The sequence below is a fragment of the Monodelphis domestica genome, chromosome 6 (genome assembly GCF_027887165.1).
Source record: "Monodelphis domestica isolate mMonDom1 chromosome 6, mMonDom1.pri, whole genome shotgun sequence".
Taxonomy (NCBI): Eukaryota; Metazoa; Chordata; class Mammalia; order Didelphimorphia; family Didelphidae; genus Monodelphis; species Monodelphis domestica.
In genome coordinates, this window is record NC_077232.1 from 283463776 (window position 1) to 283487711 (window position 23936).

The window sequence follows — 23936 nt, forward strand, 5'->3', positions numbered from 1 at the left end:
AGATGATTTTAGATACTAAGCATCTCCACTAATGCAACATTTGAATGTCAAGTATAAATGAATCAGAAACACATGGCTTTAGTCTCCCTTGCTATGTACAAGATTACAAATAGAGAAAAAAGCCTGTAAAAATCCAAATTAATTGGCTTAAAAATGAAAGTGCCATAAAGTTTGGTTACTAATGCAAATTCTAAGATATGACAGGTAGCTCAACTCTGGCTTGAGGAACATTCAGCTTCTACAGATTTATCAGTTTGGGAAATGAATACTGGAGAAATATGCGGTTCTTTCTTAATGAACGAAGGGTTTGCTATGGCACAGGCAGGTTTTTACCCAAATGAATTTTTAATGCTTTATTTTAGAGAATGATTGCAGCCTCATACTCATTTTTATAAATATTATATTCCTTATTTCACTTGTATGACTCCATGTATTAGGACTGTTGTACATTTTTAAACAACCTGTGTCTAGTAATAACCCTTTTCTATTTGTATTCTGTGAATTCAATAAAAGAATAGCCAGGACACAGACATTAGGAAGAAGTAATTGATTGCTAAAATCTGAAACAAAACAAGTCATTCATTTAGACACAGTATGACTTAATAGGTAGCACTGCTTTGCTCGAGATCAGGTTCAGGGAGAGGGATTTTAAAAGATCTGCTTTTAGTAACTGGAGTAAATAAACTGGGAAATGTATAATCCCCAATGATTATGTATGGCCTCATGGATAGAGAGCTGTCCTTGGATTTAGGAAGTTCAAGTCATATTTTAGCTCAAATCTTGTCTCTGATGTATACTGGCTATGGGATCCTGAGCAAGTCACTCTTAGTTCTCTCCAAACAGCTTTCCAAGATGGAAGCTGTTCAGAGCAGATATTAATCTAGACTGGGAAAGGCGGTTTCCACACTAGGAATTCCCTACACTGAGGCAATCACAAATTGGAAACTTTGCAGCAGTGCATTATGTAGCAACAACAAAAGCATTGGAGCCTTGACCTGCTCCATTTCCACCTGGGACAGTTTGCTTCTCCTTAGACAGTATAATACTTTGCCCCCACTAACTCCAATATGGACTCACCATACCGGTGCTAGACCTCAGTGGGAATGTTGATCAAATGAGCCTACCATAATCCAGAACTCCTGAGCCCAAGAGATCCCTCAGGCTCAGCTTCGTAGGGGCAGGGGGATGCTGCCTTTACCTGAAATTCTAAGTACACGTTGAGGAAGAAGGTTGTATTATTACCTGATCCTGACCAAATGTATTGTTTTCTAGAAATAGCCCAAATGCTAGGACAGTTTTAAGTGAATGCAATAGTGGTACAACATTCTCTGACTATGGCTGTGAAAACAGTAATAATCAACTTTTTCAAATGGAAACTTCCTAAATGTATTCATTCACATCCAAAAGAAGGAAACTTCTTCAATTACAGTATCAAAGCATCAATTAGAAGACAGGGGATTTCATTAAGAGATTATTTTTGTCCATTTCTAATATGAGATAGATAAGATCACATTTCAAAGTTTGTTTTTATGTATCTCCATCTGATCCAGCTTTTATCCAATAAGAAAGAACATTTTCTTTAGCTAATGAGGTGAACCTGCTGAGATTAGTAGCAGAAATAATGAAAAAATAACATCTCTGATAGAATCAAAAGGAATGCAGTGCAAAAATAACTATTTTTGTGGTTCTATTAATAGCTCAGGCAAAAGGGATTTTGTTCATCCCCTTCCAATTTGAAAATAATGCCTCATAAATGGGACAGTATTATTTAGTATTCTAGAGCCCAAGCCAGGAGTGTGTACTTTTCTCAATGGCAAAATGGCTATTTGTTTGTTCACTGATTTATTTGATTGTTTGTTCATTTATAATAAGATAAGCTCTGGATATGAAGTTAGAGGGGCAAGAGTTTGGAAGAGTGGTTCAAATCCCACTGTGAGACATTTGACAAGTGAAACTTTCTGGGTCTCAGTTTTCTCATCAACAAAATGAAGGAGTTAGAAGTAGAGAATCTCTAAAGTTCATTCCAATTTTTTAATGGATAATCCACTTCCATTCTCACTTTAAAATATTGGGTTTTATGAAGTCAGTTTTACATGATCCAAAAAATTAATTTGTAAGTCTTGGGATGCCAGCCTTTTTTAAAAAGCCTCTCTCTTGTTCTCACGGGCTTTAGAATCCTTGAATTCAAGAGCTGGAAGGGATCTTAGAAATATTTTAATCTAACCCTCTAAATCTTACAGATGAAGAAACTGAGGCAGCAGGAGGAGGAGTGATTTGTCCAAAGCCATATAACTACTTTGTGATAGGACTAGAATATAGATCTCTGACTTTTGAATCAAGTTTCTCTCTTTTCTACCATGCTGCCCACCAATAAGAAATGGTCACTGAAAGTGAAAAAGGGCAGACAGGCAGAAAGTCAGAAGCACAGCCCTTGTATTCTCATGATTTTAAATTTTCATTAAATTGTTATATGAACAAAATTAAGTGACTTATATTTAAAAACTTTTCCCACATGATCCATGCTCACTAAACTTTAATGGCCATAGAGTCTTAAAATGAAAATGTTTATAAAAAGACTTAGATACTGCCTGTTTTCCTTCAAAAGGGAGAAAAAACAAAGGACAAATTCAAACCGAGTTGCACTTCTACCATAAATTATCTGGAAAGCCTTTGGCTAGGAGGATGGGGTCCTTAATTTGTGGCAATGACATTGTGTTTGGCATGAAACCAAATGACTCATAAATACTTTGAAGAAATAGGATTGCTCACCTCAGAATTGGTTCTCACCAAAGAAGAGGTGAATTTATGATAGCAGTTAAAAAGAATCTTTGTATCTGAAGAGAAGCAAATAATCTTTTGATGGAAGTGTGTAAGTATACCCTTCCTGCACTGCCAGCTGAAGAATGGGGAAAGAAATGTAGTTTGCTTAGACTCATTGCCATTTTCTGTAGCAATGTACTGCTAACAAGACACCTTATGGGTGGCTGCCACTTCTCAAGTTGGACGAAGCCATCCATTCAACTACCATCTTGACTTGATTTCTCCTTGATCATATTGGAAAGCATCACTTTGCATACATTAAGGGAAACAATGAAGTATTCACTAGAATTCCACACACCCTTGAAAAAATTAGAATTGTTGCAGGTGATACAACCTGAATCATTCTCTTGGCTAGATGGTGGGAGTGGGAGGATGTGGGAAAAGGAAGAGATGAATGAAACTCAACTATACATCTCAAAGCCAAAGATGAGAGTTATTGTCACCAAATGGCAAGTTAACCTTGCTCAACTGACATGGAAGCTGGAGGTCATCACACAACTCATGGCACGTGGACCTCCAGTGAACAGCTGAAAAATCCTGGGGGTCATGTAGATGCTGGAAAGGATCCTTTTGATTTCACAATGGGGCCAACAGATATTTACTACTTTCCTGACATTACAAGAGTACCTTTTACATTGAAATAAACAGGGACAATGTGGAGGCTACACAGAATTGGACTCAAATACATTGGGTGAAAACAAAAGTAACTATAGAATAAACATGCTACAATCTAACAATATGTTGAGTTTCTATCTTTAGTTTAAAAGAATGGCTGATTTTAGGTATTTTTCTTTTATCTTTTCATTATTGGGACTCACAGTTATATAGTGTTATTTTAAAAATCCTTATCTTCCGTCTTAGAATCAATTCTATATATTGATTACAAGGCAGAAGGCTAGGCAACGGGGGTTAAGTGACTTGCCTAGGGTCACACAGTTAGGAAGTGTCTGAGGCCCCCCAGAGCCTCCTGTCTCTTGGACTAGCTCTCAATCCACTGAGCCTTCTAGTTGCCCCTTTATAGAGTTTCGTTTCGCTTTGTACATGGCAAATATTTGCAATTTACGGATCCATGATACCTTCAGCATGGCCACTTGCTGCGACCCATCTACCTCTGCTCATTCAGAGTGATTTGTGTAGCCTCCATTGAGAAGATAGCCAATAAATTCCCTTTAGGTCTTTTTACATTTCATGAAGTACTTGCTTTTCCATCTGCTATAGTTACAGAATCTTAGTATTTTAGTCAAAAATGATCTCAGCCCCCCCCCCCCAATGCCCTTAACAAAATATCTAACATTTGTTTTCATTAAGACTAGCCCCAGCTATCACCTCCTGAGGCAGCCCATTCCACTTCTCAAAGGAAGTTTTCCTGATGTCAAATCTAAATTTGCCTCTTTGCAACTTTTGACCACTGATCTTGTTTCTGCTTTCCGGGGCTGAAGAAAGAAAATGTAATGTTCAAATGTATGACTTGACATTTATACCTATTGAATCTCATCCTATTTGATTTGGCCCAGTGTTCTAGCCTGTCAAGGTCTCTTTGGATTCTGATTCTATCATACAGAGAACTGTAGCTCTCTTTCCAAGCATTGAGTCATCTGCAAATTTGATAAGCGTGCCTTCTATATTTTTATCCAAGTCCCTGATAAAAATGTTAAATAAAGCAAGGATAAATTTCTTTGTTTGACATTTAAAGTCCTTTATAACCTAGATTCGTCCTATTTTTCCATGCAAATTACACATTACTCCCATTCATGCACTCCGTGCCCAGACAGACTGGCTAGCTTGAGGCTCCTCATTAAAAAAAAAAAGTCACCTCCTGACTCTGCTTCTGAATACTTTGGTTTTAATAGTTCCAATAATCTCTTTCTCACCTTTGCTCCTTGGAACTCCTAGGCTCCAGTACCACATCATCTCTTTCAAGAATACTTTCTTCCAAGATACTTGGTAGTATCTCTCCTTAATGCACCTGGCATCACTGGGTGATTTTGTTTAATTAAACACAATATATTGCTTTTATTTGTTTTGCTATATATCTTACATGAGGTAGCATGTGTAAGTACCTTTCCATCCTTAGAGCACCACATCAATGTTAGCTGACACTATTGCAATGTCACATAATTTTCCATGTGAGTAAGATGTACCCCCATTTTTTTATACATGTGCCTGGAATGGGGGCAACTGGGTGGCTGGGTGGATTGAGAGTCAGGCTCAGAGATGGGAGTTCCTGGGTTCAAATCCGGCCTCAGATACCTCCTAGCTGTGAGGCCCTGGGCAAGTCACTTAACTCCCATTGCCCAGCCCTTACTGATCTTCTGCCTTAGAAAAAAGATAAACAAACAAATAAACAAATAGATAGATAGATAGATAAATAAATAAATAAACAAACAAACAAAAAACTAACTAAATAAATAAGTGAATGTATGTTCCTGGAAGACAGGGACTGTTTAATTTCTGCCTTTATATTCCTAGTACTTGACAGATTTGGGGAATATGGGATAAGCCTTTTGATTTCACTGATACAGTAAATTGTGGGTGAGAACCCCTCTTTCTCCCTGCCTACCCGTGCAGTGTAGATCAGAACACATTCTGCCATGTATCTGAATGAGCTGTCTGGGACCCAGAGATTAAGAACCCAGGGTCTCCCAGCCAGTGTGTGCCAGATTTAGGTTTGGAACCCAAGTCTTTCTTACTGAAACCAACTCTCAATCCATTATATCATACTTCATGGCTAATAGCGTGAGTGCACTTAGCCTGACTGAGACACCTTGCTTGAGGGTGTAAGCAGATAAATATTATATATTCTTTTTTTTTTAACCTTTACTTTGCATTTTATACTGTGGATAGAGTCCAGGGCAGAAAAGTAAGGACTAAGCAATGGGGGTTGAGTGACTTGCTCAAAGTCACACATCTAGGAAGTATCTGAGGCCATTTTTGAATCCAAGACCTCCCATTTCTATGCCTGGCTCTCAGTCCCCTGGGCTCCCTGGTTACCCACAAGTCATGCATCCTTACATTATCCAGTCTTTCCCCCACTAGAGAAGCCATATGAAAAATCACACAATAATGGCATCACACAGTCTCTGAAGAGAAGTCACAATTGGTCACGAGAAGGGAAGTGATTAGTTTTTAGAAATGAAAGCCCCTGGTTTCTGGCAGACATCACTACTGGCCAAACAGAATCAATAGATTGAGAGCTTTGAACCTGAACCAGTATCCTCTTAAAATCCTCCCTGCAGCTTTCCTCACTCCCACGGTGACCCATTTCTCAGTCCTCTCAGAGCTTGTTTATTTCCAGAAACTGAGGACCTAGTGTTGGTTCTCAGGAATTAATCTATTCATGGGGATCCATCCCTACTCATCAGATCACTCAGGGCTGTACTTTCTTTGTGGTATCCCTGATTTCAAAAGCAGAAAAATGTTTTGCAGCAAAATAATCAAAATTATTTATTTCATCAAAGATTATAGGGCAGTAGATGGATATGTATTTCCCCAATAGAATACTACCTACATAGAAGTCTTTATTAAATGAACCCCTTCCTCCTGGAAGGTAGCCTATAGCAGATACTAGAATATAAGAACATTTGCTGTATAATGCCAATACTATTTTAAAAAATATTAAAACCCTTCTCTTTCATTGAAGAACCAATATTGTGTATTGGTTCTAAGACCGAAGGGTCAGGCAATGGAGATTAAGTGACTTGCCCAGGGTCACACAGCTAGTCCCAAGGCCAAATTTAAATCTAGTAACTCCTGTTTCTAGGCTTGGTTCTCTATCCATTGAGCTACCTAGCTGCTCCCCCCCCCCCCAAGTTCTATTTCTCTTTGTCTTTCTAAAGAATCCTTATCTTATATCTTAGTATCAATTTTCAGGGTTAGGCAGTTGGGGTTGGGTGGCCTATCTAGGATCATACAGCTAGGAATTATCTAAGGCCATATTTGAAGCCAGGTCTTCCTGACTCCAGGACACTGTACTACCTAGCTCTCTCTACACCAATACTACTTTTTGTTTTAAACCCTTACCTTCTGTCTTGGAATCAATACGGTGTATTGGTTCTAAGGCAGAAGAGTGGTAAGGGCTAGGCAATGGGGGTTAAGTGACTTGCCCAGGGTCACACAGCAGTGAAGTGTCTGAGGCCAGATTTGAACCCAGAACCACCCATCTCTAGGTCTGACTCTCAGTCCATTGAGCTACACAGCTGCCCCCTCCCCCCATACTACTTTTGAAAAGAATTATTCTTCAAATTTTATTTTAAAATAAAATTATTACTTTTAAAGTTCATTTTAAAAAATGCTGCATTCCATATTCTCTCTCTCCAGTCCCTCCTCTGCCTATTGAGGAGGTAAAAAATATAATATTGATTATATGTGTGAAGTCATGTAAAACACATTTCCATATTAGCTATGCTGTTAAAAAAAAAGCAAGAAAAATAAAGGGAAAAAATTATCCTTCAATCTGCAATCAGACTTCATCTAAGAACTGTCATCTTGAGAGGAACTAAAAGATTTTGCCCCAAATCTCACTGTGACTCAGGATCATGTTGAATTTTCAAAGACATTGCCTAGGGAGGTCTGGGTCCTGGTAGTTTCCAATGCATTACATAATACTGAGTACATTCTTAGTGGTACCTGGTTTTCCCTGTCTGTGCAACAGTCTCGCTGAGAATGGGAAACCTATATCATGAGTGGGTTAAGTCAATAAGCATGCATTCTACTATGTACCAAGCACTGTGTTTTATTTTCCCCCAATTACACGTAAGAGTAATTTTAAAATTCATCTATTTTTTTTTTAGATTTTGAATTTCAAAATTTCTTCTCTCCTTCCCACCCATCTCTCCTCTTTGAGATGATAAACCATGTGATATAGATTTTCTATGTACAATCATATAAACCATTTAAAGGATTAATTCTTTACCATGGTAAACCAGTAATTATATTTAGTCCTTCATTAATGTCTTCCATAGATTATTCTAACGCTGCACTTCCAAATCAATTATGGGCTATGTGTGAAATACAGTATGTGAAATAGTGATTCTGCGGTGGTCACACACAGAGTAACCATGCCACAATGGGTGCATTAATCAAAATGGGCCACTTTTCTTTTAAGAAAAAATCAAAACCTGAAGAGCTATGCTTTAATTCATGGGAAGGTCAAACTTTTGCAGAATTCATTCAATGATCTCAAAGCCAGGAAGTTTACTGATGCAAACAAAATTCTGAGAGATTAATATTGGAAAACGTCAATATTTCTCCTTTAGCATAAGCTCTACCCCATTGTACTGCAATTCTCAGTAACTCACCTCAGATCTGGTCAGAACTAGAGTTGTCGGATAGATTACATCACCCAAATGACTCTCAAAAATTGAATAAAATTTGAAAGTCTGATGAAAGATTCCACCAAAGTAGCATAGACATTTTGTTGTTCAGTCTTTTTGTTTTTTCCAGTTGTGTCTGACTCTTTTGACCCCATTTGGGGTTTTGTTAATACTAAAATGATTTGTCATTTCCTTCACCAGTTCATTTTATAGATTAGGAAAATGAGGAAAACAGGTTTAAGTGACTTTCCCAGGGTTGCATAGCTAGTAAGTAGCTGAGGCAGGATTTTAGCTCACAAAAATGAGTCTGCCTGACTCCAGGCTTAGAACTCTATCCGCTGCACCACCTAGCTGCTCCAACACAAACATACTCATATGTATATTTTCTTTCCAAGGACTCATTGTACTAGTGCAAAATCCACTTTTCCCACACCTTCTGAAGCTCTACAATCTCCACCCAGAAGATCTAGTCAACATATTGGAGATCTTCTCTTGGAATCTTTAAAACCTGTGGGTACTAGCTCACCAATTGTATTCTCTGTCTACCATCTTTGGTTCTTGTCGAACCACCAGTCCATGCTTTTCTGATTATACAACATTTGGATGGCTGGCTTTACTCTGTCATTTAATGTCCTGCGGTAACTTTATCTATTCTATCTTTAAATATATACTAACAAAACCCAGACACTCTTTTTGAATATTACTGAGATTATATTACTCTGGTGACTAGAAATAGGAAAAGAACACTAAAAACTATTCTATTGCCTTGCAAGGTAGAAAGTTTCTCATCACTGGAGGACTTCAAGGAACACGGATGTTATAGAGGAGAGAGAAAGACTAAATGACTTTTGAGATACTTTCTAATTGTAGAATTCTATGATCCTCTAGTCCAGCTCCTTCATTTAGAGGAAATGGAGGGAATGACTAATCTATGAGTATACACTGCTTGTTAATGGCAGAAATGAGATTAGAATTTAGAATTCCTGCTATTGGGAGGCATTCACGTTTTAATGCTCAATCACCCTTGTGAACATTAGTATATATGGAGACTAGATTATTTTCAATGCCTACTTTCTTTAAAAATAACAATGTGCTTTAAAAAGCAAAGGAATAAAAAAGTCCAATTTCTTTCCAGAACATTAAATACCTTGACTGGTCTCTAATTATCACTTAATAATGCATTCTAATTAAATAGCACCAGTTACTAGATGTGCATAAAGCAATTTTGAAGGTTTTGTGGCAGATTTTCCCAGTACATGAACTTTTCTTTCAGGCCATTGGATTTTATTCAGAACTGAACTAAATATATAACTAAATATACATTTGGATATGACCTAAATTTATACATTTAAAATTACCTGAAAGGAAAAGTAGAACTTTCAAAACTTTTAACATTGGTACTATGTCTATAAAACTCAAGAAACCACATTGTATTATTGCTGTTTAACTTTTTGGACCTTTAAAAAACTGGTCATTCTGATGGATTATACAAAAACTGTGTATTAATCTAGATTCTAGAACTGGTTTCAAAATAGTTGATTTTAGCATCTACATATAGCCATTAACTGAGGGTAGTTCAATCATTAGGTTAATACAGTTAGATTGAGTCAGATTGTCACACATGGAACAATGCCAAGAACAATCTTGACCAAATGGGTAGAATGCCATTGATGGCATGGCACACCAAATACAGAGATCCTGTTCGTCACTGTGCTGTCTTTGTCTCTTGAAAACACTATCTATTTCAAAGTAGTTGAAAGTCTCTTTTGGATGCAGAAGGAACAGGATTTCCATAATATCTTACACAAAGACACCAATAAGTCTGAAAAGAAATTTTGGGGAATGGGATACATATGTGGAAGGCATCTTTTTCAGAGTCTTAAAACAAGATCATGAGATTGTCTAAGCTACTCCCATAATTCAAATATCAGTATTCTCCTAGTTACTCTGCCTACCTGGAATCATGGAGCATCATAATTTCTAATGAATCAAGATACTGGGAGATCCAAAGGGCAATGGAGAGAGACATGTTAACATATATATATATATATATATACATATACATATATATTATGAATAAAGATTTTCACACCCACAAAAATAAGAAAATGTCTTTTGAAAAGGGGATATGCTGGGGGCAGCTGGGTATTGAGAGCCAAGCCTAGAGACAGGAGGTCCTAGGTTCAAATCTGGATGCAGACACTTCCTAGCTGTGTGACCCTGGGCAAGTTACTTGACCCCCATTGCCTAGCCCTTACCATTCTTCTGCCTTGGAATCAATACACAGTATTGATTCCAAGGCAGAAGATGAGGGTTTAAAAATAAAAAAAAAGAAAAGGGAATATGCTGGTTATTTGGTGAAAGCTACAAGGAACTGACTTAAATATCTCATAATGATATGGTTCTGATCTTTAAAGAAAATGTTATCTAATTTTGACCTGTAAAAGAGTAGGTATAGGAAAAATAAAATAAATCAAAATAAAAGAAGTTGACTCTAGTGCCTAAGAAGTGCCTGAAGACCTGGACAAAGGACTCAAGAACATTGGGTAGATCTTTTATGGGAGAGATGGGGTGGGGTTGGGAGTTAGAGGAGGGGTGGAAGATCTATGGAAGAACCTAGAAAATAATTATACTAGATGTAGGTTGCCATAGTCACTGTGGGAGGGAGAGTCCATAACAATAAAATGGAAATCTGTTGAAGTACTGAACTAAATAATGGATATATTACTAAAAAATTCAATGTGTTAAAATAAATTTTATTTCCTTCCTACTTTAAAATTCTACAATAAAAAGTACAGCATATATTACTTGGGCATTCACTTAAACTTCAAATTTACCAATCTTTGACAAAGGATCCTTTGATAAAGGATTGACCAGATCTGATTTTAATAATAGTTATTATAGCTAGCATTTACATTGCGCTTTCAGTTTTCAAAGTGCTTTACAAATGCGATCTCAATTTTAATAGAAGGATTACTTCCTACATCTTGAATAATGTTACTATTCATAGATTTCATCACATTGGATTTTTAAATATAATGCTATACTGCAGGCTTACATGATCTACTTATTTTCTCTTCTGAGCTCTGGACCATTTTCCCTCCTCCTGTGTAGCAAATATGTTCCATTTTCATAATTACCATTTCAATGTAATTTTTATTTGTATAATTTTGGAGAACATATTGAAAATCTGGTAGGCAGAATATATTCTGGGAAATACTGTCACTAAAGTTCTATTTAATGTTACTATGATTTATTCTTAATTTATGCACATTAGAACCCTGATTTGAAGAATTGTGTGTATTTATCTGTTTCTATGTTTTACCCCCCACTACTATTTATAAATTCCTGGATGTTCATGACTACTAAACTTTGAGTCAGAAGAATATGTTTGAGCCTAGGCTTCAACACTTACTAAATGTGTGATCTTGGACAGGTCATCAACTTTTCTGAGTCTCAGTTACTCATCTTTAAAATGAGCACAATAATATCTGTACTCTTTACCTCATTAGTATGTGACTTAGATGACTTGTAAATTAGAATTAGAACTAAAATTCTTTATATTTCCCACTCCTGACCCCTGCCCAGTGACTAGTACAATGCAGTTTGTTGTAATAAATTCTTTAAATGTTTTTAGTAAAACAATTTTGGTCAATTAATATTGACTAAAAAGAAAGTTTATATCACTAATGCTTATTCAAATCCCTCTTTTTAATTAAAAACATTTTATTGATTACTTTTATCATTACTTCATAGTCATGTGTAAATAAAAATACTGCTGCCCCTCCAGTTCAGACTCATTTTCAGAAAGAAGAAAGACAACTAAACAAAAGTACCTGACATAGTCATTGCATCTGACACTGTCCCATCCTACTGGTTCACTACTTTTTGGCTGGGTGGCAAGCAAGAAGCATCTTACATTATCTGTTTATTTCAGGACCATGAGGGGTTTCTCAGTTACTCAGAATTTTTGCCCCCCTCCCACGTGATCTTTTTCATTTCCATTATCATAGTCATTGCATATACTAATATATCATTTAACTTATTTTATTCTAGTGAATTCATAAAATCTCAGTTTTCTCTGAATTCCTCCCATATGTCATTTCTAATTGCAGTCACATTCACTTACCAAAGAGTTTATTTTTTCTTCCAACTATGAGCATACACTTTATTTTTTTTCTTAGTTAACCACAAAAAGTAATCATTCGAAAACTTTGATATATGTTGGACTTTTGTTTCTCTCTTCAGTATTCTAAGAGACATGCCAAGAAATGGGCTTCTTGGGTCAATGGGTTATGTATATTTTTGTCATTTTTTTAGCATAATTCTGAATTGTATTCCAGGATATTTGGAATAAATCATAGCTCCACCAACAATGTATGAATGTGCCTTATTTTTATTCTCCATCCAATATACTCTTCTTGTTGTTTGTCTATTTGAAAAACTTGAGGGGAAACGTCAAGTTGTTTTAATTGGAATTTCTCTCATTATTAATAATTGGCAGCATGAGTTTTTGTTGCTGTTTTGTATTTCTTCTTCTAACAAGACAGAAGGGCCACTGGGGTTATCAATTATAATGAATTCTCCATCTATATTCTATCTTGAGTATCAAGAAAGTTTGATAGCAAAATTGTCCTACTCTGTGGTTTCTCTTCTTCTGCCCACAATGATTTTATTTGTATGAAGACTTTTAATTTTAAGGAATTGTGATTGTCTTAGTTTTCTTAGTGGGAAGAGCCCCAACAAATTCTGGAGTAAGGGAACTTGCTTCCAAATTCTTCTTTTGATATTTTCTATTTCTGTGACCTCTTGAAAACACACTGGGTCTCAGTTTCCTCATCTGGAAATTAAAAAGTTTGGACTGGATAATCCCTCAAAATCCCTTTGGGCTCTAGATCTATGACTCAATGATGATTCATAAAATATTATTCTAGAACAGTAATGGTGAACTTTTTAGAGATGGAGTGCCAAGCCCCACTTCCCAGACAAACTGCCATCTCTACCTACTCAGAGACTGTCCCTTTCCCTCACTGAGTGCTGGGCATGCCCCACTCCCCTCCTTACCCCACAGAGGGCAGAGGAGGGAGGAAGTGCTGCCCTTGGGCTGCTGGATGGAGGGGTAGGTGAAATGAGGAATGTCTCAGTGAGTGTAGAGATGGGAAGGGGAGTGGCTGGAACACTCAACTCTTCTCCAGCTCTGCCATCTGTGAGCCACCCACCTTATTCCCTGTGCACTCCCATTGGGCAGAGGGGCAGGGCATATAAAAAAATGTCATCAGGCATGGTGTAGAGGGGGAGGGAGGGAATCAGCTCTGCCCGAGTTCCTCTGCCTTTCTAGTAACAAAGTCTTGGGTTGGGGTGGGAGTGGTGGTGGCCACATGTCCACAGAGAGTATTCTGCGTGCCATCTTTGGCACCACTTCTATAGGCTTACCATCACTGCTTTAGATAATCAAAGCCTCTGCAGCAAATAATTTAAGCAAAATGAAGAAGATTTGATCAAGAATTCTTTCTTCAATCCTGATCTTAATACCCTTATTTCAAAATACTTCTGTCTCACATTTTTTTTGGCAATTTTTTAGTCATGAGGGAAATTTTCCAGAGATTTGTTAAGTAAGTGATGCATAGTTTTAGGTCCCAAGTCACAGACTTGGTCTCAATATTTTATGCCAATATACAATAAAATTCAAAACTAGAATCATTTTATCTCATAAAGCCAAGTGTTCTCTCTCTGCTATGACGTGTTACTTGTATGTTTTTGGGAGAGAGGACAGTGCAATATGGTCTACATAGAGAATTGACAAGTTTGGAATTGAAGAAGATAGGATTAAATTTTATTCAGAACGGAGAAAGAAAGAAACAAAAGTAAAGAGACAAACAAATGCAGATAGTGTCACTACCTAATAATATATACTATAATGTTCAGCAACAAAGAGACTTGAAACTGGATTTATAAATGCTATTATAAGACACATCAATGATAAACTATATCATTAAAACCATCACATTAAAGTTCATATTTGTAGGAGGGGCAAACTAGGAGGTTAATAGGAGGCTATGGTTTTAGTTATACATTTGAGTGTAATTCACAGTAATATTTTCCATTTATTAAATTGAACTTCTAACCTCAGAAATCACATTCCTGAAGAAAGGCAATCTTCCATCAACATTAAAAGAAAGTCACTCTAGGGATTTTTTTCATCAACTCAAAATATAATTATTCTGATCCTTTTCCAGTGAATTTGCTTTTAAAGATCCTATGTAAAGAATCTGAATGGCACATCTCTACCTAAGTAGGATTTCAAAAGCACAGTAGAAAATAAAATCACTTTTGCATTAACTTCTTGTGAATCAAATACTTCCTTTGGATGGTTTTCTGCCTATGAGAAAAAAAAGTGCAAATTGTTTTGGTAGACTTTCTGCCTCAGGAAAGGCTTACCTCTGACACCGGCTTTGTCCCTGAGAAAGTTACTTACCTTCTCAGTGATCTAGGCTTCTCACTGAGATTCTAGATTGCAAAGAAGGTGCTGATGTGAGCAGGTAAAGAGGGTTTCCATCTGAGGAGTTCCCTCAATCAATAAAATCCCAGATCTAGGCTCCATTCCTATCTCCCTAGCTTATATAACTGACTGATCCTTAGCGTAAATAAAGGATAGAACTGGTTTTGAGAGTTGGTTTTGACTCATGTACTAATAGCCTGTAGTCAGACAAGATCATAGGTATCATTGTGACATGACCAACTGTATGCTTACGCAGTGATAGGTCTTTTTAGGATTATGTCTTTGTAATCTGCCACAGTGAGGAAACATTGTAATTCAGGACAGATAGGATGGTTGCCATGTGTACATGAGACAGGATGTTAGTATGCTATTGATTTTCCAACTATTTTTGGTTCAAACAATTCTCAAGTTCTGTTTTCCTCATGGTAATCCAAATATTCAATCCTCCCTCCCTTCCTTCCTCCCATCCCTCCTCTCCCTCCCTCTACTCACTCTGCATACACAGCCCATCTGTGCAGTTCTTGGATTGCAAAACGAGCCCCTCGCAGTCCTTGCCCCCATTCTTGGGAGCTGGTGATGAGCACTCTCTTCTGCGCCAGTGTGTACACTCTGTCCCACAGGTTGACCACTTGCTCCATGCCGTCCACCGACCATCCACTAGTACACCCACACAGGCATGGAAATAAAAGTTAAAATAGCATCATTCAAGGAAAGGTAGAAGCATTGTGATGTGGGGGAGGTGGGGAAAGGTCTATGTCCTTTCTGTAAGCATGGGAGATGCACTTCAGTAATGTCTCCCGAGGCCCTTTTTTTTTGCTTTTTTTCCTCTACTGATACAGCCTCCAGCATCTCTGACATCTAATTCACCATTGCACATGCATTCCTTCCAATAAGCCTCATTTTGGAGGAATCATAATTGTGTCATAAGCACTGAAGCCAAATTGATTTTTCAGGTTCAGTCCTTCAGAGCCACATTTTCCTCTGTGTTGTGACAGGCTTGTCAGCAACTCCAATGAAAATAAGTCCAGATATTGATATTTTCTAGGTACTATACATATAAAACACATCGAATAATAAATTACTTTAGGGTTTTGTTTACAATGCTTCCTGTATTGTCACCAAAATGCAAATAGAGTTGAGAATAAAATTTGTTGTTGCTTATAGCACAGAAACATAGCTAACAAACATAGTAGCCATAGTAACATGCTTCTTTTGAGGGACGGATTAAATAACGTTAACAGCTTCTAGAGATGGGAAAGATCATAAAAGTCTAAACCCCTTATTTTACCAATACAAAATTGAGACTCAGAGAAAGTAATGGCAGCACTAAGAATTGGTTTGCCCACTTGAACCTTGATCATTCTTTACTAATTTCATCTAAATTTTAAATTTTGAGCATATATGCTTACCAGTGGTCCACTCCCTCTGTCAAGCCTGTTACCCTTTCCCCTAGTATGAAGGAAGCTCCTTGAGACCAGGAACTGTTTTTGTTGTTGTTGTTGTTTATCTTTTGATCTCTAGTCTGCAAATACACATTTGTCCAAATGAAAGGTGACCTTCCATCAGAGTTAGGATTTGAACTTGGCCTTCTAACTATAGGTGTGGTGTTTTTTCCACTTGATAAAACACTCCTCCAGGCATCTTAGGGATTATCAAAAGGCCAATAAAAGCAAGTTGAGCAAATTCCAAGATGCATGTATTCATTGTGTTTGTGTGTTTGTAGCCAAACTGGAATGAATTGGGGAAAAGGAGCTTAAAGGATAAGGCTTAGAGCTGGAATGGAAACTCTGAGGTCATCTACCCCAACTCTATTATAATGTAAACTGAGATCCTGAGACTTGAAATGAATTTACTGAGGATCAAGTGGGCCAATGGAAAGTGCTCAGATTTGAAGAAAAGCAGGATTTAAATCTCAGCTATGCTATTTATTACCTATGTGATTGATACTGGCCAATGGAGATTAAGTGACTTACCCAGGGTCACACACCTAGGAATATTTGAACCCAGGACCTCCCATCTCTTGGCCTGGCTCTAAATCCTTTGAGCCATCTAGCTGTGTCATCTTAAATGAAAGAGCTGGAATTTGAAACCAAGTCCTTATACTACAGAACTAATGTTTATGGTCTTTTACCATTCTGCTTCCCATCATAGATTGTCATTTCTGTACAATGAGCCCCCTGAGTCTTCTAACAATGGCTAGATAGCAAGGATTAGTACTTAAATGTCACTTTTTCTAGTTTGTATTTAAGTCTATGGCAACTTGTTCCATTTTAGCAAAAAAGTATTAAAGTCCTCCTACGAGTGGTTTTAGTTGTGTTTTTGAGTACACACTATTACATCCTTTATGATAGTTTTTGCCTTTCTTCTTAAGTCAATGCTAAAAGGAATTAGCTTACCTTGACCCCTCAAGGAGCTTTCCAGAGATAAAACAAACCCACGTCCCTCTTGTCCCCAGTCCTTTATCCTTTCCAGTGTCGTGGAATATGAACATTAAACCTCTCTAAGCACTCCCCATTTTGAACTGGTTTGTGGGCTATCTAAGATCTTCCATCTTCTCCCTGCATCATTGCCCAGGTGGTCTAACATATCTGGAATGCATGCCAAGATCACTTGTGACTTTTATAATACCTAGCTTCTTCCCAGCTGATTTCAAAGACCTTCCTTGATCTCCCTAGTGTTAATGGTCTGTCTCTCTTGAGATTCCTTCACCAGTATCTCCTATTTTCCTCTCTGTTTATTACACTAGGTACTTTTTGTCTAGAGTACTAAAAACCTAATTAACATTTGCCAAAGTTCTAATTTTTTTAGGATCTCCTTTTTTCCTTTGAGGTGACTTTGGCCAAATTGGCTCCAGGGATGTCAAGGAGGCACTCATGATTTTTCCAGTCAGTCCTTCCTCTCTCAGTGTATAACACCCACTATGACCCATGGGATATTAAGTTATTCACATTCAGAGAGTGAGGTATTCAGACCTTTGGATCACAGCTCAAGTGCTGGAAGTTCAAGGCCCCAGAGGCCATCTAGCCCAGGACCCTAGTTTTATAATTGAGGAAATTCAAACATGGAAAGTAGGTGACTTAGCCAAGGTCATGTAGGTAGTAAGTGTTGGGTTCGAGTTGAACTGAAGCCCTCTGATTTTAGAATGAGAATTATTTTCTCTATGACATGTTATTAAATAAAATAATGTCTATTTTATATTAATATTATTAATGGGATAATTATAAGGCTTGAAATCATGCAAAGATGCTTCTAAGCTTGTTATGACTTCCTTTACAAGATTAAGAGGCTACTGAGTAACACTTGCTCCTGTATAATAAATCCTTTTTCACCAAAAATGTAAGTCTCTTGGGAAGTCATCTTACAGTCTTACTAAGAATCTGAGCATTGATCGACTGTCCATTGAGGTTAATATAAAGTTAATTTAGGCTAATGAAGTTTGATTCCACTAGGACCTAATGGCCTCCTCTGCACTGGCATCTTGCTACCTGCTATTTCACTGGTCTCTTCTGTGCATCAGACACAGTGACTCTTGACCTATTGCTTGTAAAGATCACCCTTTCACAAGGAATAATGAATACATTCATTTCTGGAGCTCCATCTTGGGGCTGAGCTGTCCTGATTGATCAATGAATATAAACACACCTAACCCAATAAAAGAGACAAGACTTCACATCCCATCTGTAGATCCAACAGGATTACAGGTTTTGGTCTGCATTTACCGTCTTTACTCCCAAAGAGATTGTAAATTTATTGCCTCAATGGTTCCACTCAGAACCCAGAAGACTACATAAGCTAAAACTTGGTTAACACTTCCTGATGTGTATTATCATCCCACTATTCATACAAAGTTGGAGTCCAGAGACTGTCTTTCTTTCATATTTTTATTGCTAGTGCTTAGTACTAGTACTTAGTACTAGGACATAGTAGGTAGGTAATAAATACTTGATTGATGGACTCATTCAAAAATTTGGGAATTATATTGTGAAGCGCATGAAGATGAATGACAGCATGGGAGAATGGTTAGCCATCATGAGTTTTGGTTCCCTCATTTGTAAAATAGGGATAACAATACTCACAATGATGTGGAAATCAGGAAGGTATGAGTTCAAATTTATCTATGCAAAGTAATCCATTTAACCTTAGTTTTCTCAAATATAAAATGGTAATAATAACTTGTTTGAAGGGTGATTGTGAGGTATGGGTGAGATGATGTACTTAAAATGATTTGCTAAACTCTAAGGCACTATATACTTTTTTGGAATTATTGACTTTTCAAAAAACCCTTACCTTCTGTCTTAGAATCAATACTATGTACTGATTCCAAAGCAGAAGAGTGATAAGAGCTATGCAATGATGTTAAATGACTTGCTCAGAATCATACAATTAGGAAGTATCTGAAGTCATATTTAAACCAGTACCTCCCATCCCCAGGCCTGAATCTCCATCCACTGGGCCACCTAGCTGCCCCTGGATTACTGTTTAATACTATTAATATACTGTAATGTGAAACAAGTGCCATAAAAACCTGAGTTCTTTTAAATATTATTATATTATTATATATGGACATATATAATGTTATATTACTTTAGCCTAAATTTAACATAAACCACAGATAATCAGAATATTAGGAATACTAAGCATGAATGCAATAATTATTATCTATACAACTATCTATGTTTCTGTTTGTCTATCTTTCTGTCTTGTGTGTCTATCTGTAAAACTGAAATATGTAGTGTCCCCAGGTCTTAGTATAATTTTTAGCTTTAATAACTTCAAATGTAAATTTCTCAAACAGAAAAAATGTGCTTAAATGTTTAACCATTTAAATCTCTTATACTTGTTTAGTTTTTTAATTTGGCAGGGTTACGTATTTAAATTTTAATTTCATAAAAGGTGCCTTGTATGTATGACAGTTTATTGATGACACTTTCTCAGAATACTAGATTTGTCCAGTAGGTCATTGACTATTTTGGTCACAAATCTATCTCCATCAGACTTTTTCTTGTGGGGCCATGCCACAAGTTTTTACAAAGTTCAACAAGTTAGTAACTATGTTCAATTTTAATGTCCTTTGATATCTGAATGACCTTTCAACTGTTACTTCTTTAGTTTTGTAACATTTCTACTTCTGGTTGTTAAAACTTAACACTGCACTAAGACTTTTTGGACACTCCACCACTATTCATTTGTATATGTATATGTGTATGCATATATATGTATATGTGTGTATATATGTATTTTTACAAGGCCATCTACTTATATTTGTTATTGTGGAACTAACTTGGACAGGACAGCACAGGAATAAATATTCTGAAGTAATTTTGTGACAGAAATAGTCTAGTTTATAGAAGAATGGAGTAACATGTAGCAAAACAACCAAATGTTTCATTGTGGGAGTGTGATTGCTTGGAGACTTAGGAATCTGTGATAGAGACAACTTTTGGTTCCAGTGATTCTCCCTTTTATAAGTGATAGCTGAAGGAAGCAGGTCCTGCCTTCAGTGAAACTAAGATGAGAAATGCAATGAAAAGAAGAAAGAGAAGCAGGGAGTCTGTTTAATGTGCAAACTGGATAATCCACTCCTAAATAATTGAGTTGGTTGTATAATTAATTCTCAATTTATTCACATTAATTTAGTACTGTAGGTTTTGAATTATTCTAAAATCATTTAGGTTTTGCTTTGGCATGTATTACATGCATACTGTATTCATAGTATGCATACTTCTTAGTTGTGTTTGGCTTAGGTTAATATTAAATGATGTTTTCATTCTTTGAACACAACAAGGAGATAGCTTAGAAATGAGCTAGGTGGCAAAGAAACAATCTTGGGATTTGACATTGCTGTGGATAATCTATAAATTAAACATTCCATATGTATAGTTAATTAAAAGTAGGCTGAATGGTATTTACAAAATTTATTATCCAATTGTCAGAAATCTTTCTCAATTTCTTTAATTTATTCCCCAAATTTCCAGATGCCTTGCCTAGAAGTTGACATTACCATTATGCATGAGTCCTTCCAAATAATTTTCTAAATTTATGTTTTTATTTATTTTCACAGTGTTTTCAGGACTAAGGAATTTTTTCTTAATATTTTCAGCTTTCAATGTTGCTCAAAACTCTTGTGTTAAAGATCATTTATATTGAACCAAGCTTTGTAGAATATTATGGAAGGATTATATTGATTGATTTTTATATTTCCTGTCAGCCTACATTTTTATATATTTGTATAACTGTTGAATATTCCTTTTATGCTGGATTTTTCAAATAGATAAGATTTATGTGGAAAGATTTAAAAATATATTCCTTATATTCTGTCTTAGAGTTGACACTAAGTATTGGCTCCAAGGCAGAAGAGTAGTTAGGGTTAGGCAGTTGGGATCAAGTGATTTTCCAGGGGTCAAAGAGATAGGTAGTGTCTGAGGCTAGTTTTGAACTCAGGACTTCCATGTCTAAGCCAACAGCTTTACCCACTAAGATGCCTAGCTGTCCCAGAAAGATGGTTTTTAGATGATATTTCACAAATCCAAGTCAGTCATTCCAAAAGAGTCCTTAAATAGCCAATAAGTAGGTAATTTTGTTGCCCCCCCCCCCCGACACACAGTAGAAATCATCATTACTGGACTTGAACCCAAGCAGACTGCCCTCACTCATACCACCAAAAGTCTAGAGGAGGTCAAGCAGTGGAAAGCTGATTTACTTACCTGGGCACAGTGTTGTGCAGGCTATTTTCTGAACACTTTGTCCTTCACAAAAAGCACCACCATTGAGTGGTGCTGGGTTGGTGCAGGTTCTTGTACGTTTCTGAAAACCTCGTCCACACCGACTATTACACACAGACCATTCAGTCCAGGTGGACCAGCCACCATTCACTATAACAAGGAAGACAATAAATACTGCATTATGCACACATCTAAAAAGAAACCCAAACCCTAAACCCAGTTATGAAACAGTCTAGATGGAAGTTTAAAATTGAATCAATTCAGAGGGGCCAAATTCAAATGCCGCATTTTATGGGAGGTAAGAAACAAGCATTTATTAAATTCTTACTCAATGCCATGAACCATACTACTAAGTTTTTTACAAATATTATCTCATTTGGTCTTCACAATGACCCTTGATTAATTATCTTTGTTTTACACTTGAGGAAACTGAGCCAGAGTTTAAGTGACCTGTCTGGGTTAACACAGCTAGTAAAAGGTTTTAGAAGCCAGATTTGTACTTGGGTCTTCTGGTCTCCAGGCTCAGGGCTCTGTGCACTATGGCACCACCTCACCACCCTATAAGGAAACTTGGGTCCATTCAAGTTAAGTGACTTTTCCAAGGTGATTCTTATTCAGTGTCAGGGCTAGGAGAAGAAAGTAGTTGTTCTAGTTTCTATTCTTCTATTCCATTATGACAGGACACGATGATTTAGAGCTGCAGAGTTGCTCTTAAAATGTTGTCATGGAAATAATTTTTTTACATGACTATGTAAAGACAGTGAAGTCAATGTGAAAAAAATCTTATTTCAATGACAGAGGATTATCTTTCAAACTGTGCATACATTCAGATATGCTAATGCTTTGGATTCAATTTAGTTACATAAGTTAATCTAGCGAAAACAACAGGTTTGACTGATTTCTCCACTAAGTTGACTAGCTGGTTGAATGAATGAATGAAGTCATTTTGGTTAATTAAGTCAAAATGGGAAGCCAGATAAAACTGAGGGCATCTAACCTATATATAACAGGTGAATTCACCATCAATTTCCTGCCCACTCCTTTTAACCACTAGGTCACAGCTGCCTCTATCTATTAGAGACTCACAAGAATGGTCCCTAGTAGTTGATGGAGGGCAGATGTCCCATAGTCATCATTTCAAAAATCTCAAATTGTATGAGAAATTCATAGCATTTTGTATTCATAACATTTTATCTGCTAACTCTAAGAATACTTAATTGTGGGTCCTCCCTGTTTTGTCTGATAGTTTAAGCAGAAAATAGGGCAGAGTATGTGGATAGCCTGTAGAGAAAACTGTCAGCTTGTTTTTCCCAAGGCTACTTAACTCAAGTTTCCATGTCCTAGAACTCTCAAATGTTACCTTTACCCAAGAATTTTGGCAGATTGCCTGTTTAAGAACCTCAAGTTGGCATTTAAATTGCTCTACATCTGAGTACTAGTTCAAGAGCAAAAACCATTCATTTGCTTGTGTTTGCTACATTCTTGAATACAGAGTGTATGATAGATCTATGACTAGTGTACAAATACTATACTGTTGGAAGAGAGTCTTGCATCGACATTGAACTCTGGTGTAGTATAGGTGAGCCCAACTATTATATTTTATTTATACGTACACATTGTGATTGTGCTCTCTTTCTCTTTTGATTTTCATGTTCTGTTAATCAACTCATTTAGCTGATTTACAAGGCACAGAGCAAGACGTATCCCTACTCTGTGTAAGGAAGGCAGCTACTTACAAGGAGGCATAATCCTTAACGTAAATTAATGCTCAGAGTCATCACAGGGTTTGAAAATTCTTTTCACAATCTGTCCTATCACTAAAATGACAGTTTGTAAAAACTAGAAAAAACTGTAAAAAACAACAACTCACTTTTATCCTTCTGGAATTCTCTGACTCAAAGTGATTAAGCTAATTTAATAGCCACCAATTGCATGGCAATAACCAAACTATCATCATATGATGAGTCTGACTCATGATCATAGCTGTCAGTCCCCAAAAGGAAGATGGGCATATAAAGAGACATTTCGTTCACTGAGGTCTCCATCTGATGCTTTCTCCTTTATGTGATCCTGGGTTCTTTTGCTAAAAGAGCACCTAATCTAGTAATTCCTACCAAGTTGGAAAGGTCTGGATCACTCTGGTGGTAGATCAGGACCTATTCTTTGAGGACTGACTTAGACAAGTTGGGTGGAAAAAAAACCCAGTAATAGGTTGTTCATAGGTTGAATAAATATTCGGTCTCAGTAACTCATTAAGTTGCAGAAAGGCTATAATTTGCATTGATGGAAGGAATACCCACATCCATGGAATCAAAGATTCCTTAAGAAATGAAAGATTAACTTTTTCAATTTAGGCTATAATCCACATCTCCAAAATAGTAATGCAAAGTCCTTTCTATGACATTCTAAACTCTAGTTATTTCTGTATTCCTCAAAGATTCTCCCAGTCACTCCAAACTTTGCCATGAATCTTCTGAATCAATCTACCAACCAATGATCGAGCACATCTGAATACTTGCTTGGGAATAAAAAATAAAAAAAAGTATAACAAGAAGTTCCTTGCCCTCTGAGAATTGCATAATC

The 23936-nt window shown here is 36.8% G+C and overlaps 1 protein-coding gene across 4 annotated transcripts in view; it reads right to left on the reverse strand.

The window, feature by feature from the left end:
• UNC5C (unc-5 netrin receptor C) overlaps positions 1-23936 on the reverse strand; it is a 411855-nt gene that overhangs the window by 75509 nt on the left and 312410 nt on the right. For all 4 annotated transcript variants that reach the window (XM_001365174.4, XM_007495711.3, XM_056803309.1 and 1 more), the window contains exons 6-7: positions 21336-21503; positions 15124-15288 (exon numbers count right to left, since the gene is read on the reverse strand). In XM_001365174.4, coding sequence (XP_001365211.2) covers positions 15124-15288; positions 21336-21503 — 333 coding nt within the window. The remainder of the gene's footprint in view (positions 1-15123; positions 15289-21335; positions 21504-23936) is intronic.